At 38.6% G+C, this 20,941-nt stretch overlaps 1 protein-coding gene across 22 annotated transcripts in view; it reads left to right on the top strand.

Moving 5' to 3' along the window:
• The window catches only part of GPHN (gephyrin), a 231,005-nt gene that overhangs the window by 189,590 nt on the left and 20,474 nt on the right, over positions 1-20,941 (top strand). For 11 of the 22 annotated variants that reach the window (XM_081020635.1, XM_081020643.1, XM_081020641.1 and 8 more), the window contains 8 exons: positions 4,274-4,316; positions 8,849-8,986; positions 10,768-10,860; positions 11,459-11,514; positions 12,097-12,216; positions 14,438-14,496; positions 14,681-14,834; positions 16,457-16,578. In XM_081020635.1, the coding sequence (XP_080876761.1) occupies positions 4,274-4,316; positions 8,849-8,986; positions 10,768-10,860; positions 11,459-11,514; positions 12,097-12,216; positions 14,438-14,496; positions 14,681-14,834; positions 16,457-16,578 (785 nt within the window). Of the gene's footprint in view, positions 1-1,105; positions 1,169-4,273; positions 4,317-8,848; positions 9,017-10,767; positions 10,861-11,458; positions 11,515-12,096; positions 12,217-14,437; positions 14,497-14,680; positions 14,835-16,456; positions 16,579-20,941 lie in introns of all 22 variants that reach the window. The other 11 variants (XM_081020644.1, XM_081020627.1, XM_081020624.1 and 8 more) reach the window with 2 other exon arrangements.

Raw genomic sequence — 20,941 nt, 5'->3', positions numbered from 1 at the left:
AGTGAGCACTCTTTGGGTTCAGTCACTCAACCAGCTACAAATCCAACTAACAGTTAACCTCAGCCACCCCACATTTTACCAGATTCTCCAGAAGAATCTCATCTCAAAAGCCTTACTGAAATCAAGATGCACTACCTCCACAACATTTCCCTGATCCACCAAGCTTGTAAGAAAAGAAGAAGAAAAATGAGATTCAGTTGGCATGACTTGTTTTTGAGAAACCCATGCTGGGTCTTAGTAATCACAGCATCATTTTCTAAGTGCTCAGAGTGGCTGTTTAATTACATGTTCCAGGACCTCTGTAGTCAACAGTGCTTAATCCCAAGTAAATGTGCATAGAACTGCAGCATAGATATCCTGCAGTGTCACAAAATAAAGAATTTCAGTCTACATATGTCTGCACACTGATGTTTACACAAGCATGGAAAGTAACAGTATCAGTTAAATCTGTCCACATAACCACTTCCTTTCAAACATTACCAGAATGATTTGGGAAGCAGCCATACCAGTTCACAGTTTGCATAACACCAGAACCAAGTCTCACAGTAGCTTTGGATGGTTTGGATAAGCAAGTGGGGCATGACATTCATTATTTTCTTTCTTTCTGTTCCTGTGCTTCCCTTGAAGCTTCTAAAATAGAACTTTTGCTGCTTACCTTGCAGTAAGATACACAACCTTTCCCTCCTTCAGGAGGATAAAGGTAGAGATACAGAAGTTCTATTTCATACTATGCACAGAAGTACAGGGGAACAGTACAAGGCACATGTTCTTCCTGTTCCCCTAAGTCCTGTAGCCGTTCTTAATTAAGGCACACGTGTATTGGAACAACGTGGTCTCTTTTGGCATTTAAAACCATTTTGAATGAGCCCATTTGAAATCCTGAGGCCTCCAAAACAGCCCACAGATTTGTCATTTAAGTAATTTGTATTTGCAAAAGAAAATTCCTCTCAGAGACTGCTTTTAAAACCAGCTACCTATTTTTGCCACCTCCTTTTCAACATGGCTAGAGTGTTAGTCTGAGAGCCTTTTTAATATTAGATGAGTCAACCTACAAGTCTCAGCTGCTTTGCTCATTATAAATTTCTTGTTTTTATCCATGCACTAGCTCCACTATAAATTGGAAGGGCTTAAAGATGAACTCAGGAGGAATAGAGGCTACGACTCGAGAGTAACTATTACTGCTCAAAGGAGCTATTTTCCATTCGCAAACTTAGCTTTGCGCTATGGTTTTGGGCTCCTTCTGTTTTTACACTTTGTTGCAGATTCTCTTGACTTCCATTTTTACTACTTCAGTATTGTCTTTACCATCTGCCCTCTTATCTGTGCCCTATGGATCATTTTTATATTTCCATACATCATTTTCTAGATTGTCTTGTGTTTGTATTTTGTTCTTGTACCTTCTCTCCTTTTAGGTCTGTGTGTTTTAATTATTTTATTTGCATCTTGCCCATTTGTTTTTCCACCAGTTAGAAACAGCACCATTTTTTGCATACCACATATTTGGAATCTGAACCCAACACACACACACACACACACACACACACACACACACAGTGCACACATGTACCATTTTACCTCTTTGGTCCAGAATTGTTTTATGATAGATCCAATATAACAACTTCCTCTGTTATTAGAATTTATATTACTTTGATTCCAATAACCTGGGACGGGAGACCAACTGTGGGCCAAAATGTGGCATCATTATTTTATTTAAAATATAATTCTAATGTTTGGTGGAGACGGGTGGGTTTCTTTTGTTTTTGTTACTTTAAAACATAACATTTTTTTTCAGGGAAGGACAACCATAAGCCACTATAAGTTGCAACATTATTGCCATAATGTATTCCATTGTAATAAATAGAGTTGTGATAAATGATGTAGACCTCCAACTCATTGTGTAGATATATGTGTTTGGGGCAAGCTGCTGTGGAACAGAAGAAAGAGGTTTATAATTTAATTAAATTTACATTATTAATTAATGCAGATGTCCATTTACTCAAAAAGAATTGCAGGAACAATGATACAGTCCTCCTGCTTTTTCCTCTTAGTAATCTAAATATGAAATGTGCTTCATTTACAGGTAAATCTACAAATGCAATCTGGAATCTGAATTTTAAGATGTTCTTTTTCCTTTCTTCCTCCTTCAGAAGTTCCAAATATTTTTGAAGACCCATTGAGTCTTTAGAAGAACATAAGAAAGTTCTACTCCCAGATTCCGAGATCAATATGTGCACAAATGCCTGCACAGATCTCTTATATGTGTGAATTCTAGGGTGGTTACTTCTCTGTGTGCACCAACAAATTCACATATCCTTTGACACTCTCCATTGAAATGAGGCAGGTGGTGTGTCTTATGTTTGTAAATATTTTATTGTTTGGCCCTGGAAGGGAAATCCAGTAAGTATGTCATTGTTCACACAGTACTTAAATCTAACTTACATTCTTTCCCTCCTTGATGCATTACTGAACATTTAACAAGAATACAAATATTTGTCCTGTCCTGTCATTCACAGATTTAAGGAAATTACATCTGTAATAGTTGAGATTATAAATATTGTTGAGATTACTAGTATATCATAAACAATTTCATTAGAATTGTGCAAAAGGAATGCTTTCAAATGGTGATCCAAATATTTTTTAGTGGTTGCTAAAATATATCCATGCACTGATATCCATGCATTATCTGCTCACTCCCAAAGCATTGGTCTTCTGAGCATCTATTCCAAATATTTCTAGAGCACTTGTGTAGATTCAACAGTGTGTGGGCCAGTTTAGATATAACACCAAACCATGGTTTTAGCATTACAAGCATGAGCTGTGGGAAGCCTTGGGCTTGCATACTTCTCCATCACACTTGTCCTCTGACACTCCAGAAGAGGAGATCTGCTTTCACATTATTCCCCTCTATTTCCAAACTCAGTATTGTAATCTATTAATTCATCCTGATTTGTTTGAACCATAGTTAAAATTAACCAGAGTTCTCAGTGTTATGGTAATGGTGTTCCGGTTAGCTTAGAAGTGCAAAGGAGAGGGGAAGGGTGTACAAGCCTGAGGCTTGGAGCGGTTTGTACACATTTTGCTAAACTATGATTTAGCAATATATCCAGGCCAGTCTAGTAAATGAAAGATCAAAACAAGGTCCTTGTTTCATATAGATTCTATATACAGTACTGTAATACATTCTGCCTAGTTGTCCAAAAAGTCCCTAATGGCAAATCATATTATAGACTAAGTAGGAGCAGTGTTTATGCTGGCATTTTTAATGTAAAACAATACCACCAAAGCAGATGAATAATACAGTCGTACCTTGGAAGTTGAACAGAATCCATTCCGGAAATCCGTTTGACTTCCAAAATGTTCAGAAACCAAAGCACAGCTAATGATTGGCTGCAGGAAGCTCCTGCAGCCAATTGGAAGCAGCAGAAGCCCCATTGGACATTCGGCTTCCAAAAATAGTTCACAAACCTGAACAGTCACTTCCGGGGTTGGGGTGTTCGGGAGCCAAAACGTTCGACTTGCAGGGTGTTCGGGATCCAAGGTACAACAGAAGTATCTCTTCAAAGTAGTTTTAAACACCTCAGTATTATTCATATTCTTAGGAAAAATAATTGATACACTTGTGAAATTAAGTTGTAAAAAGTTACCAAAACCCAACAATTTCTTCTCATATTATCTTATTTTTATATCCTAGATAATTGATTAAAATAAGCTTCAAGTATCTTCAATAATATGTTAATATTTTTGTACTACCAGATTTACTCAAACGTAATGCACACTTTTTTGGCCAAATTACGTCCTGAAAATTAGGGTGCACATTAGATTATATTTGATTGCAAGCTTGAAAAACACTGCTGACATAGCAATTTTTTTGTTTCAAGGTTTTGAAAACAGGTGCGCATTAGATTCACGTAAATACTGTGTGATTTGGAGTAAAATGCAAGAATTGGAACTAGTCACCTTTCTATCACGATTTGTAATGAAGCTTGAATTTAAATCTGTCGTTAAAGTTAAATATACATCTTGAAATATTATTCTTACTTATTTAACCAAAGTTTGTTCTATTATAGGTTGGTTTATTTTTAATGCCTATGTATGATTAAGACTGTCAACCAATAATTGTATTAAGTATGTATCATGTAACAGATATAAATGGTAAAGTGCAAAAAAGAGAGTAAAGCCTCTATCTCCAGGTCCCAGGAGCTTGCCCATTAAATTTCTATGGTGACTTGTGCCTGTTTGTTCTGCCTCACCAGTTCTGTGCTTGTCTCTACAGGTCCAATCCAGGTGCAGCAGTAAGGAGAATATCCTCAGAGCCAGTAAGTATTGCATACTTGAATATTTATTAGTAAATGGCAAGTCATAGTGTAAGCTGCGCATATTCTAAGGTTCTTTGCAATCACAATGAGAGTAGATAATATAATGCAGAACTGAGATACTCAAATTTATTTTAAAGCAACTTTTAGGCCTTCTGTGGCTGCAGAATATGCATGGGTTATGCCTGTGGTTAAATAACATTTCCAGTGGTCAGAACTGGAGGGAAGGGAAGGGACATCACAGAAATGTTTCACTGCCGGATTTACCGTGGAAAATATAGTATAGCTGAACAAAAATAAACATTATACAAATACAGAAAAAATAAACATTATTTTCCATCTTACTGTAGGTTTTATTTCATTTTTTAAAATATTTCTTAGTTTTACGGTTCATTATCGGTTATATTTTGAATTAGATGTATGTGGGGGCACCAAAATCTTTTAGGTGCTTAGGGCATCTAAAGGTCTTAATCCGGCCCTGCCAGCGGTCATGAATAGACACATGCCCTGAACACTTTAAAAGTCTTACTATGACTAGTATAAGCAAAACCCCTTGGCCCATAAGACCCTTCCCCTTCCTCCCCACACATGCTCGCTAAATCTGTTCTGCTTCAGCCCTCTAGAGCAGATTTACAGGGAGAGGAACAGGGGATGTCCCATTGCACTAGTGGGCCTTATTCCATGTGCAGAGAGTTAGTTTAATACCACCCAAAATGTCAGGGTCCTATTAACGTCATTGGGACATAATGGTAAATGATGGTTTATTGTTACTTGAACAAGCCTTAACTACTACCGTACCCATCCTCCTCTGGCCATAAGGAGATGAGAAGTTTTCACATCTGTTTTCAGTTAAGCACAAGTTACTGTTATGCCTGAACCTGGACTGTGGTTAATCTTAACTATGCTTTATTGAAACAAGTCAGGTTCATAAACCATAATTGGAAGTTGGCTTGTTTCACAAACGGTTTTTAAGACCAGCCACTATTTATTCAGACATAATGCTAAACTGTGTGGTTAACAACAAATCAGAGTGAAAGTTTCCAATCTCCTAATAGCCTAGTTGAAGAGTGGGGGAGGGAGTTGACAGGCCCAAGACTTCTTCATTTAATAATAAACCATAATTTATTATTACATCGAGATCCAGCTATTATCTTTCACCAATCTAGAATTTGAGAATGTGAGGAAAAACTATGGGCAGAGCAGTCTTAAGGCCCTTTCCATTTCTCTGCCTGGCTCAGAACTGTGCTCCAGCTAAGCACAGACAGTGATGGAAGTATGCTTCTTGCTTGACCATACAGTAACATGGGCAAATGTGTAGCCAGAAATATTACTATGAAGGGATCTTTGCAGATAAATGCAAAACAGTGTGTGCATGCTCACTCTTGTGCGTACATGTGTGTACATCTAAAAATGCTTTGGGAGGGTATTTTGAAAAATATTTTATTGCAGTTTTTCAGTTAATCCCAAGAAAGGAGAAAGAGGGGGGGCTATATAAACAACAATTTTGGCATTGCTTTCCATCCATTGATTGAGCAGAGTAATTCCTCTGGAAAAGTGGGCAAAGGGTTGTATTCAATGTAGTACTATGTAGCTGTATCTGCACACAGAATGACTTCCACTTGGACAACAGCACATTCCACCCTCTCCTTCCTTCCACCCCTAAACCTGTTCTGGGTTTTCCCCATTCCTCTTCAGCTTACATATTGCTTTGAAGAATATAATGAGTTACTTTAGAAGTTAACTTAAATCTGTTAGTATATGCAACATGGAATCCCACGAGGCTGAAGAAACTCATCCTTGTAACCGATGTTCCCCTTGACAACAACTATACAGTATAAAAAATAATACAGTGTTTTAAAATAAAATCTGAAGCTGTCTCTTCTTGTTGATCTTCCTGATTTTTTCCTTTCTGACTTTTCAGTCTCTTGAGGTTGGTTAATAATGAATCACTCCTTGAAAGATGGCAAATTACAGAAATCAGATATTATTTGGAGAGTTAATTTCCATGAGTGTTTTCAACTACGCACAGAAGGAAAACCAAATAAATGCGGCTTTGGTCTTCTTATAACATTTTGTTTTATTTTCCTTCTTTTAATTAAAAACAGAATAAAATTGCAAGATAATAAAATAACAATCATAGAAAGCTTAAAAAAGAATGAGTGGCTTAAAATATATTTCATGGTGGAATAAAAGGTTCATATTTGTAACAAACATACAAATATTCATGAATGTTGCCAATTAAACTCCTATTTAGTGGGAATGTGCCAACCACAAGATTGTTTGGTCAAGCAGAAGCAAAGTTGGAGGCATGTATTTTATGAGTCAGTTTATTGTGACTTTTTTAAACCATGGATCCATAGAATGACAAGATGCATTCTTCCACCCTTGAGAGATCACTAGATGAGTGGCAACCAACAGATATAAAATTAATTGTTGAGAATTAAGGTCAGCATTGGAACTATAAGAGGCATAGCTTAGTGTCTAAGATGACTTGTTTGGCGACAATAATACCACTCCATTACAACTGGCTTCCAGAACTTGTGTACATAGTTACATCCCCACCACATATGCCAATATGTTCCTCATACCTTAGAATCCCACCAGCATAGGAGGAAACCAGATCTTGCAATATGAGCTAGTTGAACCAGGGTTAAAAACCAACAGTGGACCACCTTTAAAAAATTATCTCTAATGTTAGCAGACACAGACCTAAAAGGACGGGTGGACCAGATCTTAATCATTCAGTTTGCCTATAGGGTCTATCTCCCATATTACTTTCAAAGTAGTAAATGGAGAGAATTGGGATTGTATCAGTAGGGAATATATCACAGAGACCCTGCCTTCCTTGGCACTTGCTGCAGCTAGATGCTCATAAGCTTTCAGGGCTCTTCTTTTATTCTTCAAGTAAATATTTTGCAACCGTGATAGTAGTTTTGAATTTCATGAGAAATAATTTTAATATCGTGATTGATCCTTTTGTTGCATTTAGTGAAAGTAATGTCCACAAATCAGCATCCATTGAAGCGTGTTTGCCATTAATCTGAATTATGCTAAACTTAATATCACATAAAGGCTGTTTTGCCCTTGCATTATTAACACAATCAATAAACCTGAACCTGAAGCAAGATGCCAGCTTGAGTAACAGAAAACCTTAGAAAATTAGAGCCTTTTTCCTCTAACCTTAATTAAGTCTCCAACAATTGGCATGATTTGCCACAGAAATATTGCTTAAGTCAAAGGAAGAGCTGAATAAAAAGCCAATCATAACAAGCACTATCATAAAAATGAAATAATGACAAGATAGTGTTAATTGCATGTTTAGAGAAACATGACATAGTATTGATTCAAAATGACTCTCCCAAATTAACAACAATTTTGCTTCCAACAGCTTCTGATTTTCTAGATAATAAAGTGACTTAGTGTAATTTGTCTTTGAGATGGAAATGCTTATTTAATGTCACCTTCATATTAGCACTTCAGAATATGGCATTTCATTGTATGTGAGCATGGGAGAGTTTTTGGAGATAACTGTCTCAGTTCTGTAAAATATTAAGAGAAATTTTAAGAGATAAGCAATGTGTTCTAACTCATTTGCCTCTTAAACACTCTTTGGTGGTCAATAAAATGTCTAATGGATTCTTCAATAGAATAGTCACTTTAACACTGTTTAACATTACCAGTTCTGCTGATTACAGTTGTGTCTGGGTTGTTGTTTTTTAGTGTGGTACTTTTTAAATCAACAGATCTAAACTGATGTGCACTTTTAAATGACGTTTTCATTTCACAACTGGATGTAGTCAAGAATTTATTCCTATTCAAATGTTACTCATGCTTAGGACATAAGTGTAGAGTGAGGAGCAGGGCCACGCTTTTAGCCCTACCCTCACATTGCTTTCCCCACCCCAAACAGCCCATGTGGTACAGGGTTTTGTAAAAAGGAAGCTCAACACATGAACTCCTGCTCACAGGTTGGGGACTCATAGTGATTTGGACACAATCACAATTAAGTTTCCCAATCTGTGGAGCCCCTACTCATGAACAGGAGATTGCATGTTGGGCTTTCTTTTCATACAACCATGTACAACCTGGCAGTTGTTGGGAAAGATGCAGCCTTAAGGCTGGGCTCCACACTCTGCACACTTAGCCCCTATGTGAGAGTACTGTTTGCTGTACAGTCATACCTTGGAAGTCGAACGGAATCTGTTTCAGAAGTCTGTTTGACTTCCAAAATGTTTGGAATCCAAAGCACGGCTTCTCATTGACTGCAGTAAGCTCCAGCAGCCAATCAGAAGCCACGGAAGCCACATTGGATGTTCGGGTTCCAAAGAACGTTCGCAAACCAGAACACTCACTTCCGGGTTTGCGGCATTCAGGAGCCAAAACATCCAAGTACCAAGGCGTTCGGGATCCAAGGTGCAACTGTATTGTTGGCAAGCAACTGTTAAGAGGCAGCGAAATGTTTATATTACAGTGTTATCTTCCTGAGAAAATACCATGTTTCTTTTCCCCCTAACATACATATTCATCTTCTGCAGGTCATAGTGCTGTAGACATTACAAAGGTGGCAAGAAGACACCGTATGTCTCCATTTCCATTAACATCTATGGACAAAGCCTTCATCACAGTGCTGGAGATGACCCCAGTGCTTGGAACAGAAATAATAAATTATCGAGGTATTTCATATAGCCTCAGACATCCAGAAAGTAAGGAAGGGGAGCATTGTTGAATTTTTATTTACTTGCTTTTTGTGTAGTGCATAGCTCTTTAGGGTTCGGCACATTTTAGATACAAGAGCCAAGTTCTCACATCACAGTAATCCATTGGTAACATAACCCAAGGTTAACCAACGAAACAAATCATGCCTTTTGTGTGTGATTTGTTCATGGTTAATAAATAATGTTTAAGCTATAGGACAGGGTTTAAACAATCTAGTAAACCGTGGTCTAATAAATCATGGCTTAGTTGCATTACATGCAAAGCAGACCCCCGTCTTGGTAATCTTTACAACAATTATTTAGTTGGAATGGATATGTTACTATCCCCATATTGCATATGAGGGGGCTGAATTTGAGAGAATGGTTTGCCTACAGCTTAGAATTGTAGCAATTTGGTCATGGGAACCCTGCTTCACTGTTTAGTCTCTTGAATCTCAAGTAGAGTTTAATATCATGATGACAAAAGTATGAAAATATCAGAAATACTAGCTAATAAAAATGTGCATATTTCATTGCAACTATATGATACTGCTGTGTGTGGATAGCCCCAGTCAGAAGCAAATTAGTGACATGTAGCAGAGGTGAACCACAATTGTTGCTAAGGCCTGAAACTATAGCAAAAAGGCCTATTTTGCCACCTCCATTGCATCCTCAAGTACCCATCCAACAGAACTTTTCCAAGTGATACAAGGTTGCTTTCATCTGCCATGGTTAACCCAGTCATTGAGCCTTCAGAGACCTACTGTGTCAAATTTGCAGGGAATTTTGAAGGGAAGAAATCACCTGTCTTCATGTGAACTTGAAGGACACACGTCTGTTGAGGTGTCTGATATACCATCATATACAATTTTCTTCTGTTAGTTTCAGCTATTGATGCTGAAGATGTAGACAAGACACTTGTAGCTCTGCGGCCTACTACATGCTGTGTTGACCCACATCAATCCTATCTGGTTTGTGTCAGCTGTGGAGGGTTGACTGGGTGAATCAAGGGATTGGTGACCACTTTATTACATGATGATGTGTACACCACTGCCTTGAAGGACATAGAGGTGCAGCCAGTCACAAAAAAAAGTCTGTGCTAACTACCTCCCAGGCACCAATGAACCATTTTTGGGTAAGGTGATTGAGAAGGTAGCAGCAGTTAGGATATAAACTAGGGGGGAAATGCTCATCATGAATGCTGCTGTTATGCTCATAGCTAAGAATAGCATGTGGTATACAGTATTCTCTTTTCTGGATAAGTTCCCCCCCCCCCAAAAAAAATAATTCATAGCTTTCTGAGGATAGAATGCAGTTGGGGAGGTTTGTTCACTCTCTTGCACTCCTTGAACAAAGGATGGATAACTAAATAAGAGGTTGACGTATTTACTCTTCTGTTATCTGTCCTTGCTCTCACTATCTCCATATTAATTTTAATGTAAATTGATGGCTGGCTGAATCTAATCTTTTACCTCTGTTCCAGACTGAATTTCTCTAGTCACTAATTATCATTGACATAAATTGAAAGCTGCTTTTATGCCAGGAAACTGTGGCCCTCCAGGTGTTACTGGACCACAACTCCAATCATCCCTGATCATCGGCCGTGCTGGCTGGGGCTGACGACACTTGGAGTCCAACAATATCTGGAGGACCACACAGTAGCAGTATTAGCAGTATTGTGCACATATGAACTTAGTTTGTCATTGGAACTGTTTTGCAGTCAATGTTTGCTAACAAAGATTTTGCCTCTCTCATATTAGATGGAATGGGCAGAGTCCTTGCCCAAGATGTTTATGCAAAAGACAACCTACCACCCTTCCCAGCTTCAGTAAAAGATGGCTATGCTGTCAGAGGTAAATACTCGTGGTTTTGACCATGAAATAATGGTTTTGAGAGTTCAGCTTTACACTAGATTGCTTTACATGTTCAGTGGTGCCCTTTATGAAATTGATTCAGGTTAGTTACAGAACAAACACAAATAGTCTTTACATGTTTTTCATACAAACCTTTAAAAGTAACTTTATTTGAAACATTGAGCTGTGTTCTACTCAATCTTGTTCTTTGGGGGCTTTTTTAATTAGCACCCAGGGTGAAGGAACATGAAGGAGAAGGGAGAGATATCTGAGAGCTGTCCCCTCTTCTGACCTTTTTCCAGCCAACAGAATGTGGGATACACAGTCAGCCCTCTCAACACCAATAAATCTTGGATAATCCAGAATCTTATAATGGAAAAGGAGTCCTGCTTGGTGTGCATCAGTAATAAAAACAGGGGGAGAGATGTAGAACAACTTAAACTCTTCACTTAAAAAAAATTAAAATCTATAGCAATCATAATTGCCAAGTGGATTTGGAGTTGGAGGAAGAGTTATGAAGTAAAGAACAATAGTAATAATGCTATTAATGTCTGTTTAAGCAACAATTGTAATTATCTTCTTGCTGTATTGTTAACAGCTGCTGATGGACCTGGGGATCGTTTCATTATTGGGGAATCCCAAGCTGGTGAACAAGTGAGTGCACTATATTTTAATTTTCCTTTATTAATAAAGTGTTTTTCCCCTAGTATGATATGATGTACACATTTCACTGCTTTTAAAAAGAAAGTATAATTTGTGATGATTCTATAGACAGCCTAGTTTGTAGAGCGTGTCAGCCACTAGCTGCCAATTAGTTACCATGCTAGGCTGAAGGGGCTAGTACTGGTATACACAGCTCTATAAAGCTTGGGTCCAGGATACCTAAAAGAGTGCCATACACCCTACAAGCTCACTGTGTTATAGAGAAGGTATCCCACAGATACCATCCGATCAGCAGGTCCATTCCATACCATGTCAAAAGCAGATCTCTATTGATTTTATGTATGTGCTGTTGTTGCTTTAAACTGTTTTATATAAATATAATTTTTAAATTGTTTTTATATATGCAGTTTGTTTTAACGGTCTTTATGTGAATAGAGCTAATCAAAATTTGGTAAGAAAATAGGTCACTAATAGACTTTTTTTCATTCCAAGTTATTTCTGCATAATTTAGTGCCTCTTGGGACCTCTTCTTCCTTTAAAAAAATTAAAATTACATTCCCTGTTATTTTTCAGCCAACTCAAACTGTAATGCCTGGTCAGGTAATGAGAGTTACAACTGGTGCTCCAATACCCTGTGGTGCTGACGCTGTGGTGCAGGTGGAAGACACAGAACTCATCAGGGAATCAGATGATGTGAGTGAGAACGTTAAAAATCCTTGTTCCTGCTACATACAGCAGCATGACTCCAGAGAATCACTCAGCAGTCCGTAATCAAATAAGTGTGGCTATACATAGAAATACACATTTGAAACAAATAATAGTTTGTGCAATTTTGCAATCTCTGTTCTTGCTTTTGTTTGCATTGAATTTTTATCATTAATTTTGCCTTGATTGGATTGAGGCAGGTAATGATTAGGACTCATGAGAGCAGGATGAGGGACTACTGGAAGACTGGAGACTGAGGCATTTCATTTATCCTATACCACATAGGTCTCAAAAGTGCTATTTAAAGCTTTAGCAATTGCATGCTTAAGAGATCCCTCCAGAATCCTTAAAAATTCACCCTTTATTATTATTATTGTTGTTGTTGTTGTTGTTGTTGTTGTTTGAATTTATATACCACCCTATACCTGGGGGTCTCAGGGCAGTTCACAGATTTTACCACATGTAGATGTGTTTAAAATGATTTATTAATCAATTAGTAAGAGTATTATTATTATTATTATTATTATTATTAGCTAATTGGTTCTCAACTTGTCTGTCAGCTTATCACTAGGAGAAGGAGAGGTATATCCTTCCCCACACATCCATTTTCCCACTAACATTGGGTCATCAGGCTGGGCTCTAGTTCCATTGGGCAGATGAAGACAGAAGAAAAACTAGGCAGCTCCCATTTCAGTTTCAGAACTAAGGACTTCAGACAAATGGAGACACATTTTGCTCCTTTCATCCCACCCCTATACTGGGCAAGAAAACCATGCCATCTGCATTGTCCAGATGGATACGCGCCTGCATAGCAATGGCAGTTTACTCTGCTGAGGAAGGAGCTGCCTCAGTGGCCTTCTTTACCCTTGCAGGGGTATGCGGGATGGATACCTGAGCTCTCAGCACATTTATAAGGTACTATAAAATGGATGTTTTCACCTAAGCAGAAGCAGCAGGCCCTCCCACAGTAAGGGTGCATATTGTTGCAGTTAGGACCTACCATAATTGGGAACACTTTTGTATCTCCTAACAAAATGAAACTATGATGTCAATGGGGAAATGTACCATGGGTACCTGAAGGATAGTTTTACATTGACTACATAGGGTCCACATCTTAGTATGGACTACAACATGATGTTTTTACAGCCCAGTTGGCAGCAGCTCTTCTTAAATTCTAGTAAATTAAGAGTTAGGGAAGTAGGCAGCTAGGTTGTTTCCTGTAATGCATGTTTGTGACCTCAATGGCTGTTCAGGCTTGGATAATCCACAAAACTGAAATGGGAGCTGCTGACTTCCCAAGAGTTTTATCCTACCGTTGTCCACCAGGTGGAGCAAGAGCTCCACCTGATGACCCTGTGATGTCAGTGCAAAACTACCCTTTAGGTGTGTACCAATTAAACTTTTTCCTTTATGTTTCATGATTACTGAGCTGGCATGTAAACTGTTATTAGTTTCAATATTAGTTGCAATAAGTAAAGGTAAAGGACCCCTGGACAGTTAAGTCCAGTCAAAGGCAACTATGGGGTTGCGGTGCTCATCTCGCTTCAGGCCAAGGGAGTTGGCGTTTGTCCACAAAATAAAAAAAATCCTTCCAGTAGCGCCTTAGAGCATCTAAGTTTGTTATTGGTATGAGTTTTCATGTGCATGCACAGACAGCTTTCCAAGTCATGTGGGCAGCATGACGAAACTGCTTCTGGCGCAATGGGACACTGTGACAGAAGCCAGAGCGCAAAGAAATGCCATTTCAATACACCCCTGCTCTTCTCAATGTTCTGAATCAAATACAGAAGATACAATGGGAAATTAATCACTTTTTCCAGCACAATAGATTCAAAACTACAGTAGGATTTTAACATTCTCTAGAACATGATACAGGCAACCCCCCAGTTTGCCTGTGAGTTGCATTCTGGGTCACTGCATGTGACGGTGGAGCGTGCATAAGCCTGTTACACCCCTGCCCCACTCCTGTTCCGCACCCTTTTCTGGCCACTTAGGGGTTGCTGTGATACGTGCAGTAGTGCATAAATTGGACACACGTAACTCTGACATTGCCTATATGTTTGAATTATATAAGCTTAAATCTGATATGAACAGAACGTTCTATAACATACCTTGAGTTTCATTCATACCCAATGAAGGCTGATAAGAGACAGTGCCTTATTTAACTTTGTTTAACACATATGAAGAAAGCTTGTTTCTTTTAATGCAGGGCACTGAAGAACTTGAGGTGCGCATTCTGGTGCAGGCTCGACCAGGCCAAGATATCAGGTCGGTGAATTACGTGTTTTCACAACTGCATACTGCTTTTGAAAACTAAAATAGCAGTTTAATATGTTTCTAGCATAAATAGCTTTTGAAATTTTATAAGTTTTATAAGTTTTATAAGTTTTATCAGCCCTATTTGGTCAGATAACTTGAATCCATTTTTTTCCCTTTTCTGATGCATTTCTAGACCTATAGGACATGACATTAAAAGAGGTGAATGTGTGCTGGCCAAGGGAACCCATATGGGTCCATCAGAGATAGGTCTCCTAGCAACTGTTGGAGTAACAGAAGTTGAAGTTAACAAGTTTCCAGTGGTTGCAGTAATGTCCACAGGGAATGAAGTAAGGAAAAATCTGCTAACCAAACTTCTACAAGCATGGCAGTTGTATTTTGACTAAAGCTGCCAGCACCTTTTTATGGACTGTTTCCAATGTTAATGATGATTTTCTGCCAAAAACTATTATTATTGTGCCTGCTTTCACAGGAAGATTCTGTAAATGTGCTATATTTACTTTATATGTATGCACTTAATGCAAAAGTAAAAAATTAACCACTATTACCCAAATGTTTAAAACCAAAGATAAACTTACATGGATTGCAAAATAAAGAGGTGGGACACTGGTTGAGAAAGTGACGCTGACCAGGAAGAGATGTAATTCAGTGTTCAATAGAAGAAATACTACAGCTATACACCTATGGTCAAAGGTGGAAATTCCCAACAAAAAGCAGAGGTTGGGTGCTAGAGATTTGAAGTAGAAGGAGACCAAGAGGATGGGGAAAGGATGATACAGTTCATGGTTTGGAGAAGGCCTGATGCAAAGCAGTGTTTATACCAAACATACAGAATACTTGTGATTAAAAGATTCAGACTTCCCCCTTCTTCCCACATCCCCACTACCAAGATTTCTCTTCCCTCTCCTTGGTTTCACTACCAGCAACATCTTGGTCTTAACAAGGTAGCAACTCAATGAATAGTTCAGAGCAGAGAGAAACAAAGTTTGTTATTAGCTTGCCACTCATGGGTTGTTGGAAGAAATAAACCACAAATGCTGATTCATACACACTGTTCAATAAGTCCAATAGTAATGGGCGCATTCTGCGATAGAGAATTTTATTGTTACGAGCAAAGTAATTTAATTATATTTCTAAATAGTTGCTTGGTTTCAAACAGCTCCATTTGAGATACTGGCAACATAATTCTTATCCTGAATACATAAAGCATACTTCCCAACAAAATTATTACAGACTACAGACTAAATCTACTATCATTTTATGATCTGAATAGAAAGTCAAATAAAATAATAATAATAATAATAATAATAATAATAATAATAATTTATTTATATCACGCCCATCTGGCTGGGTTTCCCCAGCCACTCTAGGTGGCTTCCAGCAGAATATTAAAATACAATGATTCATCCAGTATTAAAAGCTTCCCTAAACAGGGCTGCCTTCAGATGTCTTTTATAAGTCTGATAGTTATTTATTTATTTGTCATCTGATGGGAGGACGTTCCATAGGGCAGACGCCACTACCGAGAAGGCCCTCTGCCTGGTTCCCTGTAACTTCACTTCTTGCAGTGAGGGAACCGCCAGAAGGCCCTCGGTGCTGGACCTCAGTGTCCGGGCTGAACAATGGGGGTGGAGACGCTCCTTCAGGTATACTGGGACGAGGCCATTTAGGGCTTTAAAGGTCAGCACCAACACTTTGAATTGTGCTCAAAAACGTACTGGGAGCCATTGTAGGTCTTTTAGGACTGGTGTTATGTAGTCTCGGCGGCCACTCCCAGTCACCAGTCTACCTGCCACGTTCTGGATTAGTTGTAGTTTCTGGGTCACCTTCAAAGTTAGCCCCTTGTAGAGCATGTTGTAGTAGTCCAACATCAAAACATCTACAAACAGCTGTTTTATGTTTTATTCACTGTGAAGGTGAATATTCAGGTATTTTGATTCTGGTTTTATAGCTATTGAATCCTGAAGATGACCTGCTACCAGGAAAGATTAGAGACAGTAATCGTTCAACTCTTCTAGCAACAATTCAAGAACATGGGTACCCAACAATCAACTTGGGGATTGTGGGAGATAAGTATGTACTGCATGTTTATAACTCTTTGACTTATTTTCCATACAGTGGTTATTTAAAAATATCTGACAATGTCGTATTTTGTCCTTGGACGCAGAATTGATTTCCTGTAGAGAGAAATATATTCCTCTCTGACTAGGGAGTTCAACAACTTGGAGCTTTAGCCTTTTGTGGGTTCAGACTTTTTCCTTACCGCTATGGGTTTTCCAAACTAATTTCTTTTTAAGCAAGAGCAGAAAGTTCTTTCCGCTGATTAAAAAAACACTACATTGCCACCCACCTCTCTCAGAGGGTGAACTGGAATGTGCTTGACTTCATTGAACTGGGATGCTAAGTTAGGTTAAAGCCTGTAAGGGATGGAAGGTTCAGGAGATGGGGGGGTTACCTGTAAGGTGGGTGGGGGCATGCATGCACAGTCACATCTAAGATCCAAGGATGGGGTGGATTGAGACGACATAGATTCACTGGCACATGTGAGAGAGATGCAAAAAATTGTGGAGGGATATGCAGATGATCATCAGTAAAGTAGAGAGAATGTCGTTGTGTGATAGATTCACATAGAAATGTACTGTGAGATGGGGCAAGAGAAGCAGACTCATAGATATACCAGCTAGGACATGGGGAGACCAGCAGGGTTCAAATCTTCAATGAAGTCAGATGGGTGACCTGACCGATCCCACAGGCTTGTTGTGAGGATAAAATGAGAAAGGGGAGAACCATGAGTGCCACCTTGAGCTCCGTGAATGAAAGGTGAGATATATGTGTGGTGAATAAATAAACACAATTAATGAGACAGGGAGAAAGAAAAATGAAGGAAAGAAAGAAAGAATAAGAAAAGGCCAAAAAGTTGAAATCCTAAGGATGTTAGAGAATGGCCATAGCCAGAAGCATACCTAGGGATTGGCAAAACTGCCCCCCACTAGATGCACAGGCTGGGGGGGGGGGGACACCCCATAAATCTGTGTCAAGTTTTCTGTGTAAGGTGATGAGTTTAGACAAGAGCTGGGAGCTGAGTGGCAGGAGAAATGGCAAGGCGATATGATGGTAGACCAGTGAAGAATATGGTGCAGTGTGTGTGATGATGCAGTGCTGCTGTCACGGCAAGATCAAGCGTGAAATGTTTTTAAAATGTATTTGTTTGTCGTTCCATTTATATCCCACCTTCTCCTAGGATCTCAAGGTGGGATATGTAGTTCTCCTCCTCCCCATTTATGCTCAAATTCTGTGCAATAGGTTAGTCCAAGAACAGTGACTAGCCCAAAGTCAGTAAGCTTCGTGGCTGAGAGAGAATTTGAACCTTGGTCTCCCACACTATAACCCCTACGCTAAGCCTATTCTAGGTAGAAAACAGAAAATGTAAACAGAAGTAAATTTTCATCAAGTTACAATCAGAACAATCATTTATATACAGTCATGGGGAAAAGAAAGTGCACCCTCTTTGAATTCTGTGGTTTTACATAACAGGACATAATAGCAATCATTTGTTCCTTAGCAGGTCTTAAAATTAGGGAAATGCAAACTCAGATGAACAACAACACATGAAATACTACACCGTGTCATGCTTTGTTGTTGTTGTTGTTTAGTCGTTTAGTCGTGTCCGACTCTTCGTGACCCCATGGACCAGAGCACGCCAGGCACTCCTGTCTTCCACTGCCTCCCGCAGTTTGGTCAAACTCATGCTGGTAGCTTCGAGAACACTGTCCAACCATCTCGTCCTCTGTCGTCCCCTTCTCCTTGTGCCCTCCATCTTCCCCAACATCAGGGTCTTTTCCAGGGAGTCTTCTCTTCTCATGAGGTGGCCAAAGTATTGGAGCCTCAGCTTCACGATCTGTCCTTCAGTGAGCACTCAGGGCTGATTTCCTTAAGAATGGATAGGTTTGATCTTCTTGCAGCCCATGGGACTCTCAAGAGTCTCCTCCAGCACCATAATTCAAAAGCATCAATTCTTCGGCGATCAGCCTTCTTTATGGTCCAGCTCTCACTTCCATACATCACTACTGGGAAAACCATGGCTTTAACTATATGGACCTTTGTTGGCAAGGTGATGTCTCTGCTTTTTAAGATGCTGTCTAGGGTGTCATGCTTCATTTAACAAAAATAAAGCCAAGATAAATCATGTGTGAAAAACTAAGTACAGTCGTACCTTTGTTGACAAACGCCTTGCGACTCGAACGTTTTGGCTCCCAAACGCTGCAAACCCAGAAGTGAGTGTTTCAGTTTTGAACCCGAACATCTGTTTCAGCTGTCCGCATTGTATCTGGGGCCAATCAGCCAATCAGAAGCCACGCCTTGGTTTGCGAAAGTTTTGGAAGTTGAATGGAATTCTGGAACAGATTCTGTTCGTCAACCAAGGTACGACTGTACACCCTTACTGCTTCCATGGGAATTAAGAGGCTAAGTAGCAGGCAGGGGTTGCTAATAAAATGTCCTTGCTTAATTGATCATCAGCAAGTGTGGCCATCTCTATAAAAGCTGACGTTTTAGCAGTTTGCTGGTCTGGCGCATTCAGATGTGTTTTAACACAGTGCCAAGGAAATGATAACACAATGCTCTTAGAGAAGCAAGTGCTGCTGCCCATGAAATTCGGAAGGGTTCTAAGGTCATCTCCAACCAATTTTAAGTCCATCATTCTACAGTGATAAAGATTACTCAAAAGTGGAAAACATTCAAGACAGTTGCCAATTTTCTCAGGAGTTCAATGTTCATAGAAATTGGAAAGAAAAAAAAACATCTCAGGGTGAGTGGGCCAAAATTCCTCCACAACGATGTGGGAGACGGATAAAGTCCTACATAAAACAATTACTTCAAGTTATTGCTGCTATAGGTAGTTCAACAAGCTATTGAATCATAAGGTGTACTTGGTTTTTCACATATGGCGTTTCCATTTTGGCTTTATTTCTGTTAAATAAATCATGACACGGTGTAGTATGTCATGTGTTGTTGCTCATCTAAGGTTGCATTTACCTAATTTTAAGACCTGCTAAGGAACAAAATGATTGTTATTATGTCTTCATATGTAAAACCACAGAATTCAAAGAGGGTGCACTTTCTTTTTCCCATGACTGCATTTACTTCATTAATTTTTGTTGTTGCATTTTTAAAATTTACTTGTATTTCATTTGTTTTGAAGTAAGCTTTCATTACAGAAAAGTCAGACCTGCATTGCAGCATGTTTAGTTGAAAAAGTACATGCCATTTTCAACATTACTTCTCAGGGAGCATCTGAAAATCTAGATGGATTTCTGAATACTTATTATAGATTTGTGTCTCCTGAACATAATCTGTCATTATTGTATACCTTTGTTTATTGCTTGTTTACATTTGAAAGTGTGTTCTCATCTGAGCTCTTAAACGCAATAGTTTCCACAGCTTGAGTTTTTCCTGATTATTTGGTCTGCTTTCAGTCAATAATGACTAATGAAAGAACAATCTGTCTAGACATGTCACTGAATATAAAATATGGCATTCCAACATATTTCTTAATACTGAAATTCAAAGAAACCCTGTTTATTAGTTATGGCATGTGATGACTCAGCAGATATTTTTTCACATGATAGTTAACTATACTTATTATTCAGTCTCCATAATGACCCACTTAGACATTAAGCTTTCAACTGTGGAAATATATTGGGGGGGAAACTATTGTTGTTTGTTTGTTTGTTTGTTTGTTTGTTATGTTCCAAGTGTTTCAAGAAAACTTCTGGTTTGGCAAATGACATCCTGGGACTATCCATAATATGGTTTTAAATCACTTTATTGGCTGACTTTCAGAAAGGTAGATAGGAATTAAACATGTGTCTCTCTTGGATACATGATGACCGTTGTCATCAATGAGATAAACAGAATGTTCTGACAAATCTATATTTGTATTTGTAATAGGATTATCATTGCCCAAGATTAAACAGTTTAAACAATTAGTATCAAATTAAAGGTGTCACCAATACAAGCACTACAAAATTATCTCTTATTTTTAGATATGCTGAATAAGTGCTAAGTATTATACCCATAAGCCTTAAGTCTATAAGGCTACAATCCTAAAAAAGGCTTGGGAGTAAATAGCATTGAACATGGTGACATCTTTTGAAACTTCCTTAGGGGGGGCAGGCCTTAAGCAGCTCTTGGAATGTTAACAGTTTATAACCAATAAAACATTATTATTATTATTATTATTATTATTATTATTATTATTATTATTATCCCAGCCTATCACTATAAATCTCTCTTAAATGTTTGGTGAATAAGTTGGCACACATATAGTTGAATACATTTATCATAGACAAGATTCTTTATAAATCACCCTTATTTTTTTTAAAGAAGATCAGCAATTGTTTCTAAGGCTGTGATCTTAAGCACACTTCTTGAGTAA

This window comes from Podarcis pityusensis (genome assembly GCF_964106645.2).
Source record: "Podarcis pityusensis genome assembly, chromosome: 1".
Classification (NCBI taxonomy): domain Eukaryota; kingdom Metazoa; phylum Chordata; class Lepidosauria; order Squamata; family Lacertidae; genus Podarcis; species Podarcis pityusensis.
This window is presented reverse-complemented; position numbering and strand designations above follow the sequence as displayed.